Raw genomic sequence first — 22442 nt, 5'->3', positions numbered from 1 at the left:
ACTGCTTAAGGTGCTTGACCGCCTACAAGAAGAGGGCCTCAAACTGTCGTTGGACAAATGCCAGTTTTGTCAACCATCGGTGTCTTATGTTGGTCACATTGTGTCACAAGAAGGAGTATCTACAGATCCAAAGAAAACAGAGGCAGTCACTACATGGCCCAGACCAACCACTTTAACTGCCTTGAGATCTTTCCTCGGGTTCTGCGGATATTACAGACGCTTCGTCAAAGACTATGCTAAAGTCGCATTTCCCTTAACTCAACTTTTGTCTGGTTACCCGCCCCATGCAAAAAAGTCCAAGAAAAAGCTAGACCAGGTCTACTTTAATCCATCAGAGCCGTTTGGTCATCGGTGGGACGACAAGTGTGAAGCTGCTTTCGAGGAGTTAAAACAAAGACTCACCAACTCCCCTGTGCTAGCCTTTGCAAACTCACAGTTACCTTACGTGCTACACGTTGATGCAAGCCGAGAAGGACTTGGTGGAGTTTTATACCAAGATCAAGGTGAAGGACTAAAACCAGTCGCTTTCATCAGTCGCAGTCTAACCCCCTCTGAACGTAACTACCCTGCACACAAGTTAGAATATCTTGCTTTAAAGTGGGCCGTAGTTGACAAACTACACGACTATTTGTATGGAGTAAGCTTCGAGGTTAGAACTGACAACAACCCTTTGACCTATGTGTTGACATCAGCCAAGTTAGACGCAACAGGTCACCGCTGGCTTGCGGCCCTGTCAACATACGACTTCAGTCTTAAATACAGAGCAGGAGTTCAAAACATTGACGCTGACGCCCTTTCAAGGCGCCCTCACCCTGACCCATGCCAAGAAAAACAGTGGACAGACATCTCAGCAGATGGCGTTAGAGCAATGTGTCAAGTATCCCACGTGACCAAGAAAAATACTCGTCATGAGAGAGCAATCGATCATTTGGGTTTGTCCATACACGCTGTACCCAAAGCTTTCTGCAACCTGTCCACACTCAGCTTAAAGGGAATGCCAATTCTGAGTCCCTCTGAGATCTCAAAAGCTCAACAGGAAGATCTGACTCTAAAGGAGATATGGAGAGCTTTAAAGCAGAATGGATCACCTCAGATCAAGTCAAGAGACCCTGCAGCTTCATTGTTGTTGAGGGAGTTCGAGAGACTAAAACTGCAACAGGATGTTGTATACCGAGTGACAGTTCCACCTGGCCGAAACCGTCGTTCACAACTAGTTTTACCAGAAAAGTTCAGAACAACAGTCATGAAATCACTCCATGATGATTCTGGTCATCTAGGCATCGACAAGACTTACGGACTCATCAAAGAAAGATTCTATTGGCCCAAGATGAGATCTGATGTTGAAGAACACTGTAAAAACTGTGCAAGGTGCATACAGAGAAAAACACTTCCAAAAAAAGTAGCGCCTTTGTTTCACATGCAAAGCGACGGTCCAATGGATTTAGTATGTATGGATTTCCTGTCCATAGAACCAGACCAAAGTAACACAGAGAACGTTTTAGTCATCACTGATCATTATACCCGGTATGCACAGGCTTTTCCCACCACAAACCAGAAAGCTGAAACCGTGGCCAAAGTTCTGCTGGAAAAGTATTTCCTCCATTATGGTCTGCCAAAACGCATGCATAGTGACCAGGGCAGAGACTTTGAAAGCCGTCTCATTCGAGAGTTATTGAGTTCTCTTGGCGTGGAAAAGTCGAGGACCACTCCATACCATCCCCAGGGGGATCCCCAACCCGAGAGGTTTAATCGAACTCTATTAAACATGCTTGGAACTCTTGAGCCTAATGAGAAAAGAAATTGGAGCAAGCACATTTCACATCTGGTTCACGCTTATAACTGTACGCCAAATGAAGCTACAGGTTTTTCGCCATATTATCTCATGTTCGGGCGTGAAGCAAGGATGCCCGTGGACTTGTGTTTCGGAACATCAAGCGACAACACCTGCAAAGAAACTTACCTTAAGTATGTGAAAGACTTGAGAAAAGGACTCAATGCTGCTTACAACCTCGCAGAGTCTGCCGCTGCTAGACAAAATAAAGGAAACAAAGAAAGATATGATCGGAAGGTCAAGTTCACACAACTTTTACCTGGAGATAGAGTCCTCATCCGTAACCTCGGACTGCAAGGAAAACATAAGCTGGCAGATCGCTGGGGCTCAAAACCATATGTTGTTGAAAATCAACTTTCAAACTTACCTGTGTTTCGGCTGAAACCAGAGGATGGTGATGGTCCAATCAAAATCCTTCATCGTAATCACATCTTGCCCTTGGGACAAAAAGTATGTTTGGTCCCAACACAAAACCCAGACATTATTCCAAAGAGGAGATTGAGAAGGAGGAAAAGACACCAACACAAAGATATTGATAAAGGATCAGTCCAAGATCTTGAAATGTCAGAACAAGAGAACAAAGATGACACAGAGTCAGAGGGTGAAATGTTCTACATGCCATTCTCAATACAAAGTACCCGCAAAGATGATGGAACATGTGAACCATTCAGTCTAGATCTTGATATGCAACCTGAAGAGCAGACAGAAGATTTGCAAGCGGTTCAAGAAGACCAAAATGGGAATAAAGAGACTATACTTGACATAGCTGAACAGTCAGATTTGCAAGAGACGTGCAATACTGAGACAGAGACACAAGACTCGATACGTTTTGATCCAGAGACAGACTCACGAGAAGACTTACAGATTGATAGTGAGATCAGAACGTCTCAAAGACTTAAAAAAGTTCCTTCAAGACTTACTTATGATATACCAGGGAATCCCAGTATTTGCCCTGTGAAGTTTGTTTCTTGTTTTTATAAGTGGATAAGCTCTCCTTTCCCACCTTAGTTGGGTCTATCTGATTTTATTAGCCTACTTACCAAGCCATGAGGGCATGTCTTTATTTTGGTAGGGGGAGAGTGTAATGACCTGATTGCTTATTAAATCAGTATATTTGTTTACAAGTTAAATAACACTATAACACTGAGTATATTTGTTTACAAGTTAAATAACACTGGGATGTTGAATGCATTGTTTTTCTACATGGTAAAAGTTACATTATTTTATGGTTTGATATTAAAACATTACTATCAAAATATTAATAAATTCATTGTTTAGTTAAAAGTTAAAAACAAATATGTAGCCTATTATCTGTTTATTCTGTGGTGATGCTTTGTGTGCGCTTCGCTAGTTGAGAAGCGTAGAAGAAGAGACATTACCGGAAGCGTAGAAGAAGAGACATTACCGGAAGCATAGAAGAAGAAAAAAGATACGAGAGAGAAGCCCGAGAGATGGCGTGTCGCGCTGTTGCATGAAAGCGACGCGTGCATGTGTGATAGAGGAAGGCGTGAAAAAGAAACTCAGTGACTTTGGGCCTGGATGGTTGCCCCTCGCTTCTGTGGACTGCTGTGGAGTTCGTGAGCGACCCGCACCGCGAGGGAGTGAGCTGTGGGCGACGTTGCCAGGACAGAGCTGAACCAGCTGAGTGAAGCTAGCGCTAAGCTAACGCTGCTCGTCGGGAGTCGGACGGTGAGAAGAGACGGTGTTGCCGCCAGGGGGATCGGCACTCATCCGCGTTGAGGACAACGGGACAGAGGGAGGTTCTGCGTGCGTCAAGCTTTCTCATCTGGTCGTGAGGACAAGGTTTTCGTTCATTCCAGACTGGTAGGATTATCGTTTTCAAGTTGTTTTCCAATGGATAAGAGCTCCAACGCGCGCCAACGTTTCTAAAAGCAATTGCTTAAAACTAAAGAGTGCACTCTAAAAGAAAAAAAACCCTAAACTTTATTCCAACTGATTCAAAACTATTTACCACTAAAACTGTATTGTTTTTTTCATTGTTCCATCTTTGAATACAGCAGACTAAGTCTGAACTACAGTTATTGTGTGTGTGTGTTTAATCATTTTATCATTTAAATAATACACTGTAAACAATACCATTTCTTGATTTAACTAATGATATTTGCTCATTTGGTTTAGTCATTATTATTTCTGGGAAACCTCTTATCAGATTTGTAAGTGAGCATCATATTTGACCCTAGACACAGTTTTTATACATCGGGATGTCTCTTTTGCCATAGTTATTATTCAGTAAGGGAAAAAGGGGTTAAAGATTAAGAAATCTCTCCTTTAACCTAACGAGCCGGGTGGCAAAAAGGGTTACAACTGTAATTTCTTTTTCTATTTTTACCAAAAGTTAATTTTTTTCCAGAACAAATTATGGTTGTATCATCAGCAAACATAAAAAAATTAAAAAGGTTTGATACACCACAAAGATCATTAATAGAAAAAAAAAATTGTAAATAATTTAGGACCGATCACAGAACCCTGTGGTATTCCACAAAATATATTTTGAAGTCCAGATATTGTATTTTCTAGTTGAACACATTGCTGCCTGTTTTCTAGATAGCGCTTAATCTAAGACAGAGCAGGCCCTCGGATGTCATACTTATCTAGTTTATCTATTAAATGTCTGTGATCAATAGCATCAAAGGCCTTTTTCAAGTCAATGTAGATAGCTACTGCAAATACATCATTGTCCATAGCAGTGCTGACCTCCTCTAACATATGCATTACTGCATACGGAGTTAGCTTTTCCAAGACTTTTGAGAATTGTGAAAAAATTGAGATTGGTCTATAATTTTCCACGAGATGCTTATCCCCATTTTTAAATATAGAAATGACCTTTGCGATCTTCATATCATCTGGGAAAGTTCCATGATGGAATGATTGATTACAAATGTGAGCCAATGGCTTAGCAATAAAATTAATAACTTCTTTAATAATCATAACCATATCAATTTGAGGTATATCTGTTGATGTTTTACTTTTAAAAGCTCTTACTGTTTGAACTACATCCACTTCTGTTATCCCACTCAAAAACTTTGACTTCACAGATGGATTTATAGTTTTTTTTAGTCAAGCCTGTTTCCTCATGAACCAGTATTTTTTTTTTTTTTTTTTGCCATTGTTGGACTTTTACGTCTATTTCCCAAATCTGATTGATTTTGTTCCAAGTCTGTTTATTACTATTTTTGCTATTTTCAAATATCCCATAACAATAATTTTTCTTCTGTATTCGGAAAATAGACGTCAACTTATTTTTATAAATCTTATACTCTCTCTCATTTTCTTTAGTTTGATTTTTTAAATACTTCACATATAGAGCATTTTTTTATGGGATGCCTTTTCCAGACCCTTAGTCATCCAAGGCTTATTTTTATTCACTTTCTTTGGCTTGGACGTCACAACTACTGGACAGTAGGAGTTGTAAAGTTCTAGCCATTTAGACAGAAACGCCATGTATGATTAATTCGGAAGCTGACTTTTTACAAAATGTGAAAAAGCAAGGGAGAGAGGAAACCTTTTCAACTTTGGTCCTCTAAATGAGGCTAAAGAAATGTATATCACTGTAGAAAAACAATATAAAGTGAATTTTTCACAATGCTGCCCCTTTAACTGGTAAGTTCAAACTGTTTTTTGTAAGTAATTGCACGGTAATTACACCAACAATTCTACTTTAGCTGACCATTTTCGTTCAAAACATTGCAAAATGAAGTCGAACCAATTATGAAAACATCCTCTCATCAATTCATATAAGATATAAAACAAGAGGAAAATTCTATATATATAACAAAGTGTAGTCCATGACAAAAACAACTGAATATGGAGGTGGGTTGTTAGCAGAAAAATGAACTGATGGAAAAGCCAAAAGAAAGACATTGCACAGTTTCATATTCAGATTTAATTTATCTCAGGCGTGAGTCTGTGTGGGCATTAGCATGCTGGCTAGCCGCTTTACTTCCAACTAAAAAAGCAAACACAGCATGCCATAAAATACCCAACAATAACAAAAGCAAACAGATACAATGGTAGAGACAGGATTTGCACTTGTTATGTAAGAGGTCTGGAGCCATTAAAGGAAACAGCCAGGTGGCAGGAGCAGAAGGCAGAGAAACATGAAGCAGAGAGGAAAGCTTTCTTAAATAGAACTGATAAAGTGGAACAGGGGATTAGAAGGAAAAACACATAGGACTGAAAATCCACACATCCACACTAACTCAGAGCAGACACATGCTGTAGATTATATACACTATTGGTTCGTTGAATTCTAATTTATATCACTTTAAAGCAGTGTTTCTCAAATAAGGGTACGTGTACCCCTTGGGGTATGCGATGGCACTACAGGGGGTACTTGAGAGAGAGAGAGAGAGAGAGAGAGAGAGAGAAGCAAATTTACAAATAAAAGCATTAAGAAAATTGGGTTTTATAATGTTTATTTTTAGTGAAAAAGTATAATAATAGTAAACATTACCAGCAACTCACAAAACAACAACAAAAACACACAAAATAAGAGAAAAACATTGTGAATAATAAAAAGAATGGACAAACAACAAAATACACAAAATGACACCAAAAACACATGCCCTAAGAGAGAATAATACGTATTATTAGTAGCAACACAAAAAAACAATAAAGACACACTAAAATGAAAGAAAAATGCACAAGACATACATTGAGAGAGAATGATTTAAATAATACCAACAACACACAAAAACAACAACAAAAACACACAAAGTAAGAAACAAATATCTGGAATAATAAAAAAGAACAGATAAACAACAACAAAATACAAAAAATGACACCAAAAACACAAACTGATGATAGAAATGATCCTGATTAAAACACGAACTGAAAATACAAGAATCAATCTTGGTCCCACACCAGGGGAGATGACAAGAATGCATAAAAACTATAGAAATAAATCTATTAGGGCACTAATAACCGTTTCAGTCCACTCAGATTGTTTTTAACAAACCTTCTGATAGATTCAAACTAAAGTAAACAACAGTAAAGTGATGGAAAACTTACTATTTGGTTTATTTTTGGAGTTTTCAGCACACCACATGTTACAATGATCCATTTTTGACTCATTTTAACCCCACACTGTGTGGTACTCTGGAGGGAATGCCCAAAATCTGGTGTATGCTGGTCTGTTACCATGACAACAGCTGCCAATTCCTTTCATTCATGTTTTTTTCCCTTCAGCTGACTGCTCTGCAGGTTTCACACACAAACACAGAAATGCACTTTAGTGCACCAAAAAAAGGAATTACAATATTATCGTACCATATTTGACATTGAGTCAATCTTATTTTTTATTTAAAGAAAATGACATCTCTTTGTCTGTCGTTGCCTGATAATAGACGGTTTTATGAGTAAGACTAAATATAAACACTTAGCTTTTGCAAGGAAAATGCTTTCACGTTATAGAATAAAATATTTTATAGAAGCCGGCATGGTTAAATTTGCATCTAAGACGCTCATTGTTATTAAAATCTGTGTCGTGACACAAAGTCAGACATTTCCTATAGTGGTGTTTTTTTTTCATGCTCCTACAGAAGTCAGTGGGGGTGTCAGTGTCTACATCTTCTGTGCCTGCAATGACTCATCTGTCAGATCAAAAGGGAAAAAAAAGAGAGAGAAAGACACTTTCGAATCTCCTGTGATTGTTTTTATTCTTCCAACCTTTCTCCAAAAATAGCATCATGGGTGGTGGGAGCTTCCCTCAATCGGCACACACACACACTTGCATGAACACAAACACACATACACACGCAGGGGTTTCCTATTGGTAATAGTCAGTTTCCATGGCAGCAGGTTCCTACATCCATACAATCACGAATTGTCCCCTTCCCCCAGCGACGGCTCCCCTTCCCCTGATGTCTGCTGCACGAGCATGAATGAGAATGAGAGTGAACAGGCAGGTGAATGAAGGAGGAAGTGTTTCGCTAACAGTGTGAATGGCAGATGCAAATAAACGAGGATTCATTTATCCATTTAGCCGAAAAGCTTAAAAAGATGCCTTTTTTCTTTTCCACTGATGTCTGCCCGACACATTTAAGTGATGCTATTAGATTTTTTTCATGGGTCCCAACACGCTGTCTGCATAATAATTTTAAAGCCAAGGATCAAAGCTTTAAAAGTCCAGTTTTTCTGCTCGCACTAACATGATAGCGTACGTAGCAGAAGAGCAGACATTTAATCATATCTCCTTTTTTTGAAAATTGTAGCCAGAAATAGTTAAACATATGAGTTTAACTACAAAAGTGATGTAAGGTAATGTTTTAGTATAGTTGCAGTGGAAATGTATATAACATAAAATGTGTTTAATGTGTTATCAATGTACAAAATAAAAAATGTGCACATCTATTTAAATAAGTTCGGATTTACTACGGTTGGGCTCGCGGAACGTCTTTGCGCCGAATATCACGTACCACATTCCCGAGAATTCAGTCGAATGACTCGGTTCCACAGAGTAAAAAAATGAGGCCTGGCGCCCCCGTAGCACATACGGAGTAATGGGTCCCATTCATATATTGATATGTGCTAAGGGTGTAACAATACATGTATTTGTATTGAACCGTTTCGGTACATGACGTTCGGTTCGGGTACAGGGTTGTGCACGGGGGAGTTTCCAGAACGGACGTTGCGTGTGTTTACTTCCACCTGCAGCTACATGTGCAGCCCGTGTACATCATGGCTAATGCTAGCAAGAAACCAGAGCTGGAGGACCCTCCCCTGTCGCGAAAGTCTCCTGCTTGGGAACACTTCGGCTTCCAGGTGAAATACTACAACGGAGAAAGACCAGTGGATAAAACAGCTGAGATCGGGTATGTTTCCAGGAACACGACAAACATGCTAACTCACTTGAAACGACACCATCCGAGTGCGAATATCACTGCGACAAGAAAGAAAACGTCCTCAGTGCAAACGTAGCTGACTTCGACATTCAAGCAGCCTGTCTATCAATTCAGATCTGACCAAAGCTATAACAACTGCCATCGTAACGTAACATAACCACTTCAGCGGTCATGGGCTTGTCTGTAAAGGGTCGCATTTACAGACCTTGGAGTCGCTGTTAGCTTACCAATAAACAGGAAGAGATTTGTCACCTTTATAATACGTATTGACTAGGCCACTGGGAGTGAGGCCCAAGGCAGGCTGACTTGATAATACTGTATCATGTTTTTCTGCAGTCAGTGCCTTCTCCTCGTCCTTCTCTCTCTTCTCTGTTTCAGGTGTCGTGAAGCTGATGATGGCAGTTCCTGATCTGTGGTTCACGGCTCAACTAGTCTGAGACACTCTGATGTTCTATCTCTCTATCCTGTTCTGTTGGTCCTTCTGTCCACTAACCCCAACCAGTCGAGGCAGATGGCTGCCACCTCTGAACCTGGTTCTGCTGGAGATTTCTTCCTGTTAAAAGGGAGTTGTTTCTTCCCACTGTCGCTAAATGCTTGTTCATGTGGATCCTGTTCGGTTTTTTTCGTTCTAATTATGAATTTCATATTTTGATGAATGCAATGAGATGACTTTGTTGTAAATTGCGCTATACAAAAAGTTGAATTGAAATTGAATTGAATTGATATACGGACTGCTCTCATGTGTCTGTGCAGGTTGGTTGTAGAGTGTGTAATATGAAAAGTTTAGATAGTTCAGTCTAAACTTCCATCACATTAACGTGCCCATGCTTTGCTCAGTTTTCTTTTACCCATTCCCCTCACCTCCACCATGTGCCTACCCTCTATGTCTGAATATCTCTGTCTGTAGCCCCCGCCCCTCTTCTCTCAAAGATACACAGAGCCACAAAAATGTGGCTGAAAAAGTCAAACAAATAAGCTTCAAATCGTGAGTCAACTTCATATGTTCACTTCCATCAACGACAACAAAATCCTAAGAGCACAAATGTGCAGTACAACATCCGAGTGTGCAATTGCGCATTGGTTATTTTGGTCACGTATGTGCATCCACACACCACTTATGTGCACTCAGAGGTTTTTTCACATTATGAAGGTCCCAAGCTCTTAGCTGGTGAGGATACGTTATACAAAAAAGTCCCAGAATAGCAAAGACCAAAGCAAACGTGTCATTAACACCAAACTCTACAAAGAGGTGCAAAAACTATCCTCCACCAACGTGGAATCCTCACCTCCCACTCCATCTGTCCGGCAAGAAGCTGTCAGGCTGTTGGAACACCTCCGGGTCACGATGGACAGCGTGGCTGATGTAGACTGCTCCATAATCTTTTGGGACATGAAACCCAGCGATGGTGGAGTCCTAAAACAACACATACAAAGATATACTTCAACTTATGTTTTGACAGATACAGTACTTAAAAAAGTATAATGATTATCAGTTATAATGTTTTAGCTGACTCTACTAATAGAAATAGTGATAGTTGGTTCAGCATACGTGTACACTAAAGGTGCGTTCACAACGAATGTGACTTTAGCGACTATAGTTGCTTGAATCGCTTGTGACTGAGTCGCTTGGACATAGTCGTACTTCATCTACCCCAGTGACGTGATGACCGGGGGAGTACGTAGGGAGAAACTCATTGCCAATAGGATGTCGCGAGACAGCGTCACTCACAGTTGCTTGAAAAGTTGTCAAGTTTTCAAATTTTCAACTTTAAGCCACTTCTATCGACTCGCGTCGCTTGAAGCGAAGTTGCTTTATTTGATTTTGAATGTTATCTAGTTGCCAGAGTCGCTGAAGTCGCGTTTGGTGTGAACGCACATTCATACACAACCGGACTATTCAGCAGATCAATCTGTAGATTACAAGGGCCTCCAATTTTCCGTTTTAAAAATTTCCCAAATTCTGTTTCAGGGTTTACCCATTTCCGTGTTAAGTAGCCATTTTCCGTTTCATCATCTTTACCCATTTAGATGGCAATTTCTGACAATTAAACTTTCCAAAGTCGTACCAAACATGCTAAATAGGGTTAATAGAGTCAACTACTGTTATCAATTTTACATTTTCTAAGCCTCAGAGAATTTAGGTAAACAATTATATGCTGGAATTGCGTAACATTACGTCGCGAAAGCAATGCTAGTCCCTCGGCCACCTGTTTAGTGGAAAAAAGCCCATTAAAATGTGCAATATGGTCCCTAAACAATAATTACTGCCCACCGGCAAATTACCCTCATGTTTTTCACAAAATCGGAGCGTGTTCATATTGAATGCAACTGCAGTTCCTTAATTCGCCCGTGATGAGTCGCTTGAACATAGTTGCGCTTTTTGCACACTTCCTTGCTCAGCCCGTTTCCTGCTCAATTTTCATTTTCACATAAAACATGGCTGATCCGAACATGATTGTGGCACTGTATTTGCCGGACGGCTAGACACGGTATTTTATTTTATATATTGTGGTACCTGTAAAAAGGAGCACAGGTGTCGTACAACACAGAGTAGCCGCATATAGCCCTGATGACTCTTTCCTCCATGTTTCTTCAGTGACATGACGACCAGGGAAGTGATGTAGGGATAAACACAGTCGCAACACAGCGTCACTCAAAGTCGCTTGAAAAGTTCAAAATTCTGAAATTTGAGCGACAACCAGCGACTCAAACTCACGCAATTCAACTGACTCAATTGCGTGAGTCACATCCCTTGTAGGAAGGTCGTTTGATGTTCCGTCATTTACATTATTTTTTTTAATGTAATCTAGTTGCTAGAGTCGCTTTCTGTGTGAACGCACCTTTAGACGGTGATCTGCTGTGGTGACCCCACAAATGGAAAAACATAAAGGACATTTGTGGTTTCGTTTTTGAAGTGGTTCATAAATGTATACTTTCCTACAAGTTCGAGCTCAGACTGAATGAACATGTATCAGTGTCTCAGGCTGACCATCACACTAAGTATGCCAAAGTTCAAAGACATTAAATAAACTACACCACTGTTTAAACAGTTTATCAATACGATTCATCCATTTCCCAACCCGCGTGCTCCTTTTCAGGGTTGCGGGGGACTGCTGGGGCTGATCTCCAGCTATCATCCAGCACTTGGCTTAGGTTTTATCAATATATTTGTTTACCAAAAGATTCTATGGAGGGTTCGATTGGATTTTTGTTAAACTGAAAAGAATATTATGTATATTTTAGCGTGTTCATTATTAAATTCATGAGGACAACATCAGATTTTCTGTCTTTTTTTGAATCCCTCTCATGATATAGTTGTTTTGCAGAGATATAGAATTTTAAAAAATTATAAATTGACCTACAACTCATTGAAAGGTTTTTGTGTGGACCTTTAAGTTTTGTATTTGAGTACCCATTGATATTTAATATAGGATATATACTGTACAGTACTAACATGATACAAGAAAGTGGCTATAATCACTGAGAGGAGCCTGAACCTACAAAACACAGACATGGAAAGACCAACCCAACACAAAAAAACAAGTCAAAAGATAAAACCTCACAGAAAATCAGTTAACTCATACCTGGGCCAGAATTTGAATAATTCGGTGGTAAAAATAGGGGGGTGTACCATATGAAATCATGCCCCTCTCCCCTATAGCATGATGACCCCTTCACAATTCTGTCTGGTCCCTCACATGTACCAAAGTCTAACTCCTAAACTTGTAACACCTACGTTGGTCCACGTCACGAAACCCAAAAACCAGACACATCACCAGTTTACTAGGAGACAAATTGAAAAAAATAAATAAACTTTGCACTTGTTGCAACACAACGCAAACAAAACTGGGAACTTTTGGAAAGCCTTCATCATCCAAAAAGCAATGATGACATGATCTCCCTCTGGTCAAACAAAACACTAACCCAATTGCTGCTCTTTGAATTCACCTTTTCACTAAGTCCATTAGTAGCTGCACTAATGGACGCACAGAGAACACAAGCTCTTTCTCTGCTGGAGGGGAAAAATCTTTTGACAAATTTTCACAATGTTGTGAGGTGCCGCTGACCTCAATGACTTTAACTTCCTGTCACATGTACACACACTCCGGCTGCTCATGGCATTAGTTAGACCTGGAAGTGATTGGCTTTTTTTCCACCTGGTTGTGAATACTAATCTCTCATATGGCTTCCGTCACATATAAACATCTCATGAGTTACAGCTCCAGCTTTCCTGTTGGTACAAGGGAAATCTCTCTATATGCAGCCGCAATTAGTAACTTATTACATGCATGTTTGTGTTCTTACTTTAAAAAACGTTCTACTTCACTAAAGGCTTAAGCAGGAGTACTTATTCATAAATATAAAGAGGTACCAGTATGTTCTTTAATCACTTAACGTACCGGTATTTATATTTATTTCAGTAATTAAACCTAATATGAACAAAACAGACCTTTCTGTGCATGTATACTGTCTTCAACCCACTGATCTGATCTGATGATCACATTATCAACATTCATGTAAAAAATGTGTAGAATAATGATCAATCTGAGCATTAACATGGGAAAGAACTAAGGGTTTGTGTATTTTTGAAGTCATTTTGTGTATGTTTGTTGTTGTTTTCTATGTTATTTTTTATCTTGTGTGTGTTTTCTGGAGTCAGTTTGTGTACTTTTGTTGCTGTTTTGCATAATCTATTGTTATTTTGTTTATGTATGTTCTTATTGAATATTATTTCTTATTTTGTGTGTGTTTGTTGATGGTTTGCATGTTCTTCGAGACATAATTTTTTGTTGTTTTGTGTATTGCTGTTCTCATTGTGTGCATTCATGTTGTTTTGCATATTTTTTGGTTATTTTTCTGTAATTTTGGAGTCATTTTGTGTATTTTGTTGCAGTTTGCATAATTCATTGCCATTTTGTACAATTCTGTTTTCCATTTACCTCTGTAAATCTGTTCTTAATTTGTGTATTTGTGTCGTTATTTTGTAAGTTATTTCTCATTTTGTGTGTGTTTGTTGTGTTTTTGGGGTCATTTTGAGTTTCATGTAAATTATTATCATTTTTCTGTTCTCATTTTGTGTATTTTTGGATATATTTTCTTTATTTTTTGTTTTAGTTTTTGGTGTAATCTAAATTATTTTGATTATTATATTTGTATTTTGTTTTTTAGAGTTGTTTTGTATTTTTTGGAGTCATTTTGTATTTTTTGGAGTCATTTACTTTAAGGGTCGTACAGACTTTCATCAGTTGTTCATGTGTGCTCAGGTATCATTAGGTTGTGAACAACCATGATCACCCTGCACAGAAAATGCACTGCGTTCTATAGGAGTGACTAAACTTTCCACTCTAAACCAGCGTCGCAAAAAGCCCCTCCTCTCCACGACCTCCTTCCTTCCGGGGGATGCGAGGCTGATCAATCACAGTGTAGATCAATGTTTCTGATTGGGCTCTTACATAAGCTTAGTTGATGACGTCATAAACATGCGTATTAAACGATAACTGCTTTCAGACCAGTCCTGGACTCAGCCTGAATAACTAGAGAAAAACTCCTTGATTATTAAAAACAAAACAATGTACTGAGAACTGAGTTAAATACAGGATAGTCTATAATTAAATAATAATATGAGTGCACACATGTACACAGTGATAATGCCATGACACAATAAAATGACATGTATGAGTCTTTTCTCCAATATAAAAAGTACAAAAAAGAAGCAAAAATTAATGAATTAAGCAAAATATAAACTCTTTTCTTAGAAGGAAATCAAAGGATCTAAATCACTACTATCCTAACATTAGGTGCAAAGCATTTCAGTAAACATAGATGTTGAACGCTTAACTTTCTAACTTTTATTTTGAAGCCCCAAATAAAAGAAATATAGTTTAGGCTACAAAATGAAAACCTTTGTTTTTTCGTTTTTCAAGTTGTTTTTAAGTTGAATCTATTTGGTAGAAAAACATTTAACATAACTCTTTGGTTTGTTTTAGGTCTCATAATGACTCTTAATGGTTTCTTTTCACTGGGAAAATAAAAAAGTCAATAAAACTAACAAAGGAAGCACAGTGGTTTCAATTAGAAACATGTTGTCGCCATCTAGAGGACAGAGGGGCTAAAAAAAAAAAAGTATTTAATATAAAATACATTTAATTGTAACCAATAAACCATGAAAAAAAACGAAATTAAAATCTTTTATTGGTGAGTGTAATTAAAAAAAAAAAAAATCTTTCTCCTAATACTTTGGATGATGAGTGAAAATAGTGATTAACTCATTCAGTGCCAGCCATTCTCAGATTTTCTACCCCCCCTCAGTGCCAGCCGTTTTTGAGCATTTTGACTTATTTTAAAGACCCACAGAATATTTTCTACTATGACTATTTGAAATCTGACACCATATTCTGAAAGATTGAAGACGCTACTTTCATCAACAAAAAAAACATTTGATTATGGCTCGTTTCGCTCTTTTGTAATCAGCTGTTGAATAGAGCAAGTTTTACACAAATCTTCAGTTTCAGAGCAAAAAGCTGAGAAAAAAGCCTTTTTGTAAAAAAAAAACCGTGTCAGTGACTTTAAAGCTATTTTTTATTTTTTTGCTGTAGTGACAACTCGAACATCTGAACATTGTTTCCTTATATAAAACAAAACAAAAAATAACACAGACCGTGCTTTTGATGGCAAAATTATTATTATTTATCTATCTGGGTCAGAGTTGACTGGATTTCTTACTGTATTTTGGCATTTCTTCAACTTTCTCTCCCGTCAGTCTGCGCACACGCAACTTCCTCTTCCTCCCGGACATACAGAGTGTCACTGCTTGCGCCGTTTTTTATGGTTTTATCTCACAATCGCCACATTATCCATGAATTCCACACTTGCTCTGGTCGGAGTGTGCGCTTCTGTGCGCTGCTGGGAACGTCAGCTCTGTACGTAGCCCCATTTTCTGTCTCGTAAACTCCTTTCCTTTCTCGCTCTGAGCTGTGATGAGCATGGATGATCTCTCATCCAAAGGTGCGCTGCTACCTCCTACATGACACCTATTAGTCAGCTATCTGGCTCACAGGCTGGGGGTATTTTGCACCCACCTCCACACCCCCCTCCTCCTGACACGCAGGGATGACCCGTTTGGCCCTGTTAGTTGATGGTTTTATCTCACGATCACAACATTATCAATAATCCACTCAGGTCCACACATGTTCTGTGTTAGTATGTGGTGTTGTGAGCTGCTGGATACTTTACAATATCACTCTGTAGCACCATAATCTCCCTTTTTCCTGCTTCTTCCTGCTTTGCTGGGTAGCATCAGTGGCTAATCTCTCATCTAAAGGTGCACTGCTGCCATCTTCAGGACACAGTTGGTCACTACAACACCCCACAGCTCAGATATTGATGAGGGACCTCTGCCAGGGTGTTTTCTAGTAATCCCCGTGAAAAAATGCAAATGACGAGATATCTCGTCAGTGGCACTGAGCGTTTGAATTTAAAATGACGAGATATCTCGTCAATGGCACTGAGTGAGTTAAGGTGGTATTTAGAAGTATGCACATACTGAAGATTTGCGCATGCAATACATATGTGACATATACGGGATGTAGCAATGTGTGCATTAAATATACATTAGGTCCCACCTGGTCAGCTATTCTTCGCCCACCAATGAAGGGCGGCCACAGCCTTTGCACCTCCAGCAGCACTCTGTGCAAGTAATCCAGATCATCTATTGCTTGAAGACGAGTATCAACCTAAACACGACAAAGGGCAGACATTTCATTGACTTGAAAGAATTAAGAAAGACACATTTTAGTTTTATTATATTTGCTTAAGGCAGTGGTTTCCATTTGAAGAATGAAAAACTTTTCAGGGAAGAGGAGTTTCTATTATTACACATTTATATTTATCAACTTCTTCAGCAGAATGAGCTCCAGTAGCTCTTCTGGGGGATTGAACCACATTGTATCAGCCTTTACTCTCCACACACACCCACCCTTGGTTGGGCGTGTTCCTCAACCTTGGGGTCGGGACCCCATTTGGGGTTTGTCACGGCAAATTTGCTGTTGACCTCATTTAGAGACATGATTTATTGCTCTGGTTGAATGATGGAGTCCAGTCGAAGCGTGATGATTTTATAAAAAAAAAAAAAAGGATTTATTATAAACTAAATGAAAAAGAGCACAAAAGAAGAAGTGTCCCATCCTGTTGGGAGGAAAGGCGGCCAGAAACAACGCAGGATGGTCAAAAAGCTCCAGTCAGAGGAAAAAAGCAAGACTAACTAAAAAGTTCTTCACACACACATTTCTACACAATTTAACCCTCCTACCCCCGACAGATAAAAAAAAACAGGCCTTGGAGATGGCGCCATTGGTATCTGATGCGATAGAAGATGTGTGTAGGAATGGGTGCATGTGTTGTATTGTGTGTGTGTGTGTGTGTGTGTGTGTGTGTGTGTGTGTGTGTGTGTGTGTGTGTGTGTGTGTGTGTGTGTGTGTGTGTCTGGCCTTCAGATAGAGCTGTGTTCTGGGAGCGTAAGCTACTGACCTCGAAAGAGGAGCATGAGACATGAGACAGCAGAAATCAAAAGTTACAACTTAAAGCCTTAAAAAGAATAAGGTCTATGAGTAAATATATGAGTAAATGTATTTGTAAATATGTGAGCAAATATGTGAGTAAATGTATTTGTAAACATAATTAACCAATTTTGCCCGTACAGGTTGCAAGACACTTGGAGGGGGTCACCAGATGCTTTCAAAACACTAAGAATATTTTTCGAACAATTTGGTCCCATTTTTTCCCCTTTTTTCTGCAACTACACTAAACTTGTCATATTTTAACCTATTTTCATCACTTTTTCTTGCAATTTTTCCTCCTTTTAATGGTTTTTGCTACAGTACTCCCATTTCTGCCACTTTCCCATCAAATTTCAATACCTTTTCTGCACATTTTTTCCACTTTCAAGACATTTCAGGCACCTACAGTATAAACCCTTTCCATCACTTTTCCACCTAATGTCACATACGTTATTATTTTTACTTTAATATATTTTCACCATATTTCGCTGGGATTAATAAAGTATTTCTGATTCATGCTTATTTTTGCCAATTTAACCACATTCACGATTTATCATGCCCATTATTTGCCAGTTTAAACTAATTGTTCTTACTCTTAAAATGACATTACCCCAATCCCCCTCCGACCATTTCTGCCACTTTTACACTTGACACTTTGAACCTTTTTACCACTTTCTCTGTCTGTTTTTGGCCACTCTAATTTGAAACTTTTAACCAATTTCTGTGGTTTTTAAAATCTCATTTCACCACCTTTACCTCATTTTTTGGTCACTTTTAACCCATTTTATTTCTGATTAAAACAAGGATTTACATCTTTAGCATGACTATATACTATGATGTAAATAACAATAAACTTCCTGGATAACAGTGGATATTATTCAGATAAATAAATAAATGTGGTTATCACAGACTCATAGAACAATGGACCATCATTTTGCTGACTTTATGGATGGACCCAAAAAATTCCTCTCTTTATCCCCCCTTATATATGGCCCTGTCTCCACATGACTGTTCTTCTATGTTCATGCCTGTGTTCAACCACCTTCAGGTACAGTGGGGTGATCCCCGGTTTCTGGAAAATTAATTTTGGGGGTTGCGGGCTGAAAAGGATGAGAACCACTTGCTTAAAGCAGGGCGTGATCATCTCAACACGCAAACACACACACACACGCTCACACGCACACGCAGAGAGAACCGTTTAGTCCTACCCCCGATCTTCCTCCTGGACAGAAATCTCATGTGATAAAACAAAATCTGGTCATTTTGGTTGGTAAAGTTTAATCTTGGCCAATTTCAGAGCCGATTATTGGGACAATTTCCCACTCAACACACCTCAGACTACCGGATGCGTCGATGGCAGAGGCAATTTGTGTCGATCGCGCACGTGGGCCACAAGTCTTCATGAATGAATAAGAACGGCACAGTCACGTATACCAGAAATGAAACCTAACAATTTGACTTTTGACCTCAATTTGAGGGGGCGGTAACGCAGTAGTTTTTTCATGCCCCAAAGTCGGTCACAGAAGCCGGCAGGTTTCATTTATTAGCGGCATCGTCAGGCAACCTACGTGTGTGTAAGCCAAAAACAGAAACGCTCTGTGCGCTACAGGTTGGCACTGATTTTTATTGTGGGTCTTTGATGAAGTGAGCAGCTGTGTTTGGTGCGTCTATGGATGTGAACCGTGAGATGATCTGAAATGCTGCTGTAAATAAACCGCTGAGCATCACACTTTCACAGAGTTTTGGTTCAGCCATGTTGAAATGGAAAGGCTCCATTTTCATATTTTACAAACTTAATTTCCAAAATAGTTTTCTTGATTGCATTTACATTTTAAAAATATATTTCCTTCTAATTCAGTTTTTAAGTGTTACTGTGTCAATATTATTATTGTATGTTAAAATTTTACACATTTTGAATAATTATTTAATAATTGTAATCAAATTATTTATAACAAGAAAACATAGTCATAAACATCCCCGGCCAGATTAGTTGTCATTATAACTCACAACCTTTTCCTAAATATCCTAAATCTAAGAACTTAGAGGTATACATAAGAAAATATTATCACATCAGAATATAAAATTACTAACTGTCTTAAACGTTTCCAAAGAAAAGCTGACCCCTTTGAAGACACCTAGATCAGAGTAAAGAAAAACTGAAAAGGGCAATAACTCCGGATAAAAAATATTGCGCACTTCTCATTTTCGAACTCCATCAAGGTATTGATACCCTGAAGCCAAACAAATTTGGTTATCCTATGTTAACGATTTCTGAGAAAAGCTGTCCCCTTTAACTCGGACGCACGCATGGATGGACAGACGGAGCTCAAACCTATATTCCCCTTCACACTTTATGGCGGGGGATAGTTATAACCCCCCAACAAAGTAGATCGTGAAGAGCTGTCCGTGGTAGAAGTAGCTCGCGAGCCAAAAAAGTGTGGGCACCCATGTTTTAAAACATAACATATTCTGGCATTTGCTGTGCTTGATCGGGAGAAAAAAATGGGACAAAAACAGCTCGTTTATCTTCATGTGTGCCACGCTAAAGACATGCTCGGACAAAATAATAATCCTAAAATTTACAGTAGCATGTCTTTGTCATATTGAGTGAAATTTCACAGTTTTCCTTACTCACGGCACACGCAAACCAGTGATCACAACGTAATAAGTTAACTTTGAGGAGAGAATATTCAATCACTGCCAAATGAAGAAAACATAGTGAATAATTATTTACAATGGTGTACCTGATGGTTCCCACTGAGTGCCAGTGTGAAGGAGGTGAGCAGCGATGCCAGGGCTTTAGGAATGAGTGCTGAGATGAAGAGCAGGAGATGCTGGGCAGCAGAACTGGAGTTCGGTAAGGGCAAAGAACTGAGCGAGCCGACAAAGCTGGAGGGAATCACAGGAGTGTTGGAGTAGCGTTAGCAAACTGGCAGCAGGAATGTTTGATAGTAAATACAACGCAGGAGTGATGTCTCTTTTAGTCACAAACAAGGAGAATACTACATATAGTTTTAACTGAATTTAGGCACAACTTGTAATTATAAGTCTGAATTATACAAGTGTCCCGATCCGATATTGATATCGGATATCGATCCAGAAAACAAATATCGGATTTTATTGGACTGCATCTAAAATCTCCAATATATATTATATGTATTCAATTATAGAATACTGTAGATATTATGTTGAAGGTTAAAATGTATGTAACCAATTGGTTAATAATAAATGGGTCAGTTTTCGTCATACCTACTGTTGCTGACTATTGTTCTCTGAGTAACATCACATGATCAAGCCTTTTCTAACATTCCACACTATGAAATAAGTATTAAAACTATGTATGAGTTGGGATCGTATCTAAGAAGTGAAAAGGTTGTATCGGGACATCCCTATTGAATTATTCCAATATAAAATTAGAGAGGGCTCATTCTATGTAAAAGAACAATGTCCTGTCAGTGCATCCTTTATCAGCCAGGCACAGGCGACGTATAAAACATGCATGACAGCAACTCTCCAGGACCAGGAAGAGTTATGCTGTACAGCACAGATGGGCAACTGTTATCACAGCGGGGGCCACATTTGTCAACATTCACATCCGAATGTCAGGTTTGTCTGTCATGTTTGTGTTTTTGGAGGGATTTTGTGAATGCTTTTTTTTTGTTTGTTTTAATCATTTTGTGTATTTTTGCTGTAGTTTTTTTTTTTTTTTTTCCCTGCCTTTTTGTGTGGTTTTGAAGTTTTATTGTATGTTATTGTTTGATCCTACAGTGGGGAAATTTACTGTCATGACATGTCATGTCATCAGATAAAGTGCAAGAAAAAAAAACACACAGAAGGCAACACACAGAATACTCAAAAGACACCTGAAAGATACAATACAATAATACAGGCTATATAGAAATAGAAAAAGAATATAACAAGTATAAAGAACATAGGTATATACTCTTATCCCATAAAAATATAGGTATTCATTTTGTGTATGTTTGCTGTCCTTTAAGAGTTACATTGAATATTGTCATTTTTTTATGTTTTTGGCATTGTGTGTGTTTTTGGAATCATTCCTGTTGTCATTTTGTGTATTTTTGTTTTCCTTTTATGCAATTTTCTGTCCTTTAGAGTGTTTTTGGAGTTGAATTGTATATTAATTTTGGTTTGCATAATTCTGTTGTCATGTTGTGTCTCATGAGTCTGTTTGCTGTCATTTTGCGTTTTTAGTGTGATTTTGGAGTGGTTTTGTGTACTTTTGTTGTCATTTTGTGTTTTTAGAGTTATTTTTGTGTACATTTGGAGACATTCGAGGATTCACTTTGAAGGCCTCACAAAATTAGACCGAAGCCACCAGTGCCCATGTCTCCTGTACAGAATAATTGATATACAAGTACATGAAATGAGACTTGGATTGCTAAAAGAATCATGAAAATCCTTGTGGGCTGTTTACTGCTTCCAACTTGTTTTTTCTTCCTCTCCTTCTTCCATACCCATGTTTGTCGTTCTCAAGTTTGTCCATGATGATTTGCATTAATTTCTCTCGAGCTTCCAAAGCAGTGGAGAAACCCGAAGACCACAGAGGAACTTTTACATTCACTGGAGCAGAGATGAGACCTGCAGCAATCCAAAAACAAACACGTGTAAATGCACTGAAATCAAAGAGGAAATTCAGCAAGAGTGGGTTGCAAAAACTTGTCCAATCATGCAAGAGAAGATTTATGTTTGAGAAAGATTTTGAGCTGTTTTGCAATGAAGGCGGTCTACAACACGTGTCAAACTCAAGGCCCGGGGGGAAAGAAAATCTGGATTCTACAAACAATTACACAAAAACTGGTGACAAAGTCAAGGATTTTAGTCAAGGATTTTAATTTTGGAGGGACTGATATTTGTCAATTATTGCTTGGATATTGTTGGTGCTTTACATAATTTATAGATTATTTACATGTGGAATTGCCAACAAGCACACAGTAACTTTAAAGTGTTTTTTTTTGGTTTTTTTTCCCACCTAAAATTGTTGACCCCATGTGTGGTCACCTGAAATGTCTTGTAAATTCTAAAAAAGATACTGATGAAATTATATATTTTAAAATTATTATTATTGTTTAATTATTTTTCTTTACCACACACAATCTCAAACAAAAATATTCTATACTTTTCACATTCTCAAATATGAATCTAGCTAAAATAAAATGCAGTAAAAAAAAA

At 38.5% G+C, this 22442-nt stretch overlaps 1 protein-coding gene across 2 annotated transcripts in view; it reads right to left on the bottom strand.

Moving 5' to 3' along the window:
- LOC114473343 (beta-amyrin 11-oxidase-like) overlaps window positions 1-22442 on the bottom strand; it is a 43901-nt gene that overhangs the window by 15842 nt on the left and 5617 nt on the right. For both annotated transcript variants that reach the window (XM_028462905.1, XM_028462904.1), the window contains exons 6-9: window positions 21728-21851; window positions 19994-20138; window positions 16317-16427; window positions 9981-10108 (exon numbers count right to left, since the gene is read on the bottom strand). In XM_028462905.1, the coding sequence (XP_028318706.1) occupies window positions 9981-10108; window positions 16317-16427; window positions 19994-20138; window positions 21728-21851 (508 nt within the window). The remainder of the gene's footprint in view (window positions 1-9980; window positions 10109-16316; window positions 16428-19993; window positions 20139-21727; window positions 21852-22442) is intronic.

Source organism: Gouania willdenowi, chromosome 12, assembly GCF_900634775.1.
Source record: "Gouania willdenowi chromosome 12, fGouWil2.1, whole genome shotgun sequence".
Taxonomy (NCBI): domain Eukaryota; kingdom Metazoa; phylum Chordata; class Actinopteri; order Blenniiformes; family Gobiesocidae; genus Gouania; species Gouania willdenowi.
This window is presented reverse-complemented; position numbering and strand designations above follow the sequence as displayed.